Source organism: Frankliniella occidentalis, unplaced genomic scaffold (assembly GCF_000697945.3).
Source record: "Frankliniella occidentalis isolate FOCC.00 unplaced genomic scaffold, Focc_3.1 Scaffold280, whole genome shotgun sequence".
In the NCBI taxonomy this organism is placed as follows: domain Eukaryota; kingdom Metazoa; phylum Arthropoda; class Insecta; order Thysanoptera; family Thripidae; genus Frankliniella; species Frankliniella occidentalis.
In genome coordinates, this window is record NW_026267406.1 from 288029 (window position 1) to 292917 (window position 4889).

General features: G+C 42.0%; 1 protein-coding gene across 1 annotated transcript in view; it reads left to right on the forward strand.

Annotated features, from left to right (window-relative positions):
* The window catches only part of LOC127750886 (uncharacterized), an 80527-nt gene that overhangs the window by 11322 nt on the left and 64316 nt on the right, over positions 1-4889 (forward strand). The window contains exons 2-3 of the mRNA XM_052273535.1: positions 701-799; positions 3052-3186. Of these exons, the coding sequence (XP_052129495.1) occupies positions 701-799; positions 3052-3186 (234 nt within the window). The remainder of the gene's footprint in view (positions 1-700; positions 800-3051; positions 3187-4889) is intronic.

The following is a 4889-nucleotide window of genomic DNA, read 5'->3' on the forward strand; positions in this document are numbered from 1 at the left end:
ACAGAGGCGATGGCATAAGCCCGCTTATATAGCTTTTAAGCAAAAGGGCGGGCTACAGTAGGCACTCGCTATAGTTACGCCTCCGGTTCAGAATTGGAGTGGGTGATTGGGGTCGCCAGAGGCGGAACTATAGCGAGCGTCTTCCCCTACTCCTTCTCTACCGCTCTTGCTCACACTGCTGGCCGGCTGGCAGCCCGGGGGGAAGGTGGTGGGGAGGAGGAAGAGAGGGGGGCCGCTTCTCGCTCGGAGTGGGGGAACCAGGCCTGGCGGGGAGGGAGCGCCGGCGGAACTATAGAGAGCGGAACTATAGCGAGCCCTCACTGTAATAAGCAAAAGAGCGGGCTAAAAATCAAAACGTTCTTGTGGGACTTACCTCTACCTTGACAGTTCCAGACACATCATCATAATCTTGAATTTTATATAAAACATCAAGGCCCTTACCCTTCTCAGCTATTTCATTGCTTTCAATTAAAGAGCGTACAAAAATTTTGAAAAATTCCTGCAAAATATTAACTCATGCATCAAAAATTGTTTTATTTTCAAAAATTAAAAATAAAACTAATACCAAAAAGTTTGGTATCTTACTACCTTGTTAAGTCACGTGCGGAGCGACATGAAGCTGGCAACTTCGTCTGGCGGAACAGCAGACTCCGCTCAAATGTAACATGTTGATCTAGAACGTTTGCTATGATTCTGGAAGGTGATGAATTCTGCTTTACCTGATGGTGCGCCAATACGAATACACATGCAGCACTCATTTTGCTTCGCAGACGGATATTTGCAACGTCTTCATCGCACGGTGAGTTCTGCATTGCATACATCGTCTGATGCAAAAACTGATACACAATTTTATAAGCACTCATGTATGGATATTATAGAAAATGTGATCGTAATACCCATCTAGCAGCACTATAAAAGAAATATACAGTCATTGTCCCTAAATTCGGACGGTTTTTGAGGAAAAACGCCTGTGACATCTAGAATTTTGAAATATGAAAAATCGCCGTGGATTCTAGAATCCTCACGTCAAGACGCACCCACCACTCTCCGAAAATATTTGTTGTCCCTATAACGGTATAGGAATGAGGGCTGTTTGAATCGTGTCCGTATTTAGGAACGAATGCGTCCAAAATTCGGACAGCTTTGAAATATTATAAAAAGTGATTTTTTTGGGGGGGGGAGGGAGGGGGGGTACAGAAACTTTGTGAAAAAATTTGACCTTACCCTACCGTCCAAATTTCCTTATCTGGTATAGTTTATTCGCCAGAACTGCTTAAAGATCGCTATAACGTGCCCTAAATTCGGACAGTAGTCACTTTTGCATGTAAAAGAAAATGTCCGAATTTAGGGCGCATTGCAAAAACGCTTCCCAAAACTAAACCGTGCGACGAAAAATCAAAAACTTGGTGTCATATTGTAGATAAAAGTACCAAGTTTCACATATGTTGTGGTCAGAATAACCCGGGCACACACTGTTCGGAGCCCCAAATTCTTGCAAGACACATTTTTAAACGCCTGTTTTGGGGGGCTAAAAATACAAATTTCAGGAATTTCTGGAGGAAGCAATATCACTCACACATTTATTTTTTTGGCAGAAATGGAAACTTGGTGGTCTTACCTTTCCATCAAACCCATAGAAGTTAAATTTTGTCAAACGCATTATGGATTTGGAGGCGACAATAGTGAAATACAGCACAATGTCCGAATTAAGGGCGCAAGTCCGAATTTAGGCAGAATGACTGTATGCGATTTTACCTACCTTGGGCTTGGAAAACCCACACATCAAACCTAGGGTGGTCTAACTTCTCAGGCCAGTGGGAGTGTGAATTGACAAGCCCACCGGGCTATGATATACACTGTAAAAAAAAAATCCATCTTAATTTTAATAACACATGTTTTGAAGCAGTTAACAAAACAAATTTGCTCTTAAATTTAAGAACAAAAAGTTCCTTAAAATTCAAAACATGTTTTGAAAATTAAGAACGTGTTGAGAAGCGCCAAAAATGCTTTTCTTTTCCAGCCGAACGCAAATCTGGAAAATATTTAGTTCATTCCCCGAGGGACAGATGTTCAAACCCACCTTCCCACATATTATACATGTTTACCATACCTTACTTGAAGGATTCGAACCTCGGACCTTTGGGTTCGGATACTGACGCCTTAGACCGCGTGGCTGTCGGGACATACCTGTGAGGGGAGCGCTCGCACCCGACCTTATGCGGCGCTCCGTGCAGGGGCATTCCCAGAGTAACTACATGGTCGCACGGCGTATGTTTGTTAACTTGCTTTTCTGACATATGGCTGTGGCATAGCTACATTACGCCTACCTAAATTCGATGTTGTTCACCCAATACTATATTGAACGCCAAAACTCCATGTCCAGATTGTCCAGTGGTCAAAAGCTACATGACTTTTATGAAGTTTTCTGAATGCTAGTATTAAGAGTAAGAATAAGTGTGACTTTTGAACACAATTTTGTCAAAACTAAGGAAACCTTTTAAATCCATTAAAGTTGTTATGAAATTTAATGACCCCTTAGTACAATTGCGAAATTTTATCAGAATTCTTATAACCTCGTTTGCAAAGTTAAGAAAACTTCTTAAATGTCATAATCTGTTATTACGTTTAAGAACAACTGATAATGTTATTAAATTTAGAAGCTATTTTGCTCTGAAATTTCAGAATATTTTTTACAGTGTAGTGACCAGCCGCCCAAAAAGGCCTCGTGGTTAGTCAAGTCAAGTCATGGGCACACTGGGCGACTCCGCATGCCCGACTCACTTTTTTACCACCGTGGGAAGCAAAGACACTCGGCCTGCCCAGGGCTTGTTGTATGGGGTTGCCAAGCCCATGGGCGTGGAAAAATGCAAACCCTGCGCAAAGAAATTACCCGAGCCGGACTTACCCGTTCCGGACTTAAAATATCTATAAGAATAACTTCCGTTTTAGCAACCTTGGACCAAAAACGTTCTGTATGGTGAAGCACGCGGAGATTTTACCTGAATCCCGCAGTCATTCACATCAAGTGCGAAGAGATTCATGTTTGCTCAGGAGCGCTGGTCGCTGCGGGTTCTAAGCGGCAGCAGGGTGTGGTTGGCCCACCGCGTACATTTTGTGCCACCCGCCGTGTTTGTTGTCATCGGGAAGGCTCTGTGGGTGCGCGACACCTTGCTACACTACCCCGAGGTAAAAGCATGCTTGCCCTTTGCACATCTTTAAATGGATAACAAGAACAAACACTCTAAATGAACTTTGTGTTCTTTGCAAGGCGCGTCATGCATCTACGATGAAATCTTGCATGATGTTTTTTTGAAGCCTGTGGTGATTAACAAATTGGTATTTGTTGGATCAGTAAAAATTTAACACCAACTTTGTCACAACTTAGGATTTAAAATTGCATCCTGCCAGATGTAACATAGCTATTTGGAAAATCAATTAATTTTCCAAAGTTTGGAAAACGCAAAATGTTTTGGAAAATGCTTTAAAACTTCTGATAACATTTGTTTTTCTTACTAAACTTACTTCTAAAAGAACTTTAAGGTACTTATGCATCACACTAAATCTAAAAGGACTTTCTGAGTCCCCAGATAGTGGCATTTTTGCACAGCTTTACCAGATGCAATTCTAAATCTTACAACTTAGCATCCTCACAATCGTCACATTTCTGTTATGTCGACAATAGAAATACAAATTTGTCATTTGTACACTGGCAGTATATACCGCAGACCACGTCTCGCGTAACAGGCTTCGCGATAACTCACGAAACACTGTTGCGCTGCAACGCGCCAAGCGAACTTATAGCTAGGCCTGCGGCGCTGACACCTAAAATAAGTTACTTGGCTGAACGATTAGCGAAGCCCATAACCTCACTGACCCAAAAAGTTCCATTCTGTTTGTCTGTGTGTTCCCACAATAACTCGAGAAGGAATAAAGCATTCCGGTAAAGCTGAAATGCAGAGAAATGCGAGGGACAAGAAAACGGAAGTCACCATGTTATAGCATAGCTATTTCCGATTCCTTCTTCCTCGCATTCTGCTGAATTTCAGCTTTACCGGAATCCTTTATTGAGTTAGCGATCTGGGAATTTCAGTGTCGTTTTGTATCACAAAAAGACTGAGCTCGCAGATGAGGATTAGAGCTCAAAAATTGACTTTTTAAAAAACCTTCAGGCTTAAAAATTGACCTTTAAAATCATCAAAAACCGCAAGTCGCAAAGTTTTTGTTTTTTTCAAATATTTCTTATGGGCTCTTAATGTGTGACTCGTCGAAGTAGAACTATTTGGGCGATAATTTCGTCCGTTTTGCTATATCGTGTACCATTCGGGTGCTCGAGGCCACTTCTTAACGAAAATAAGGTGTAAACGGCATGATGGTCTATGAAATCGTAAAAAAGATTTCATATTGATAAACTTTAAAGGACGTAATACTTAAACCACACATTTGGCGTCAAACTGCATGCTCCCTTGGGCTCAGGGTCCCTAGATTTTCTACTTTTATTAGAACGTTAAATTTTACATAAAAATATACCAAAACTGCTGTGAGCATGGGCAATTCGGGGTCCAGTAGGCCCTATTTTCGTACACGCTCCTATTAACTCGTTTTTGGTGTCAGCGCCACAGGCCTAGCTATGTGTGCGCCAAGCGCGTCACAGCGAATCAGTGTTTCGTGAAATGTCGCGAAGCCTGTTACGTATGGCGTAAATAGAGCTAGTAGGAGTGTAAACGGAATGAGGCCTTTCGGCCTCCAATTTTGACATGCTCACAGCATTTGACGGGTACTTATTGGCTGAGCGATTAGCGAAGCCCATTACTCCACTGACCGGAAAAGTTTCATTCTGTTTGTCTGTTTGTTTGTATGTCTGTCCGCACGATAACTCGAGAAAGAATTGA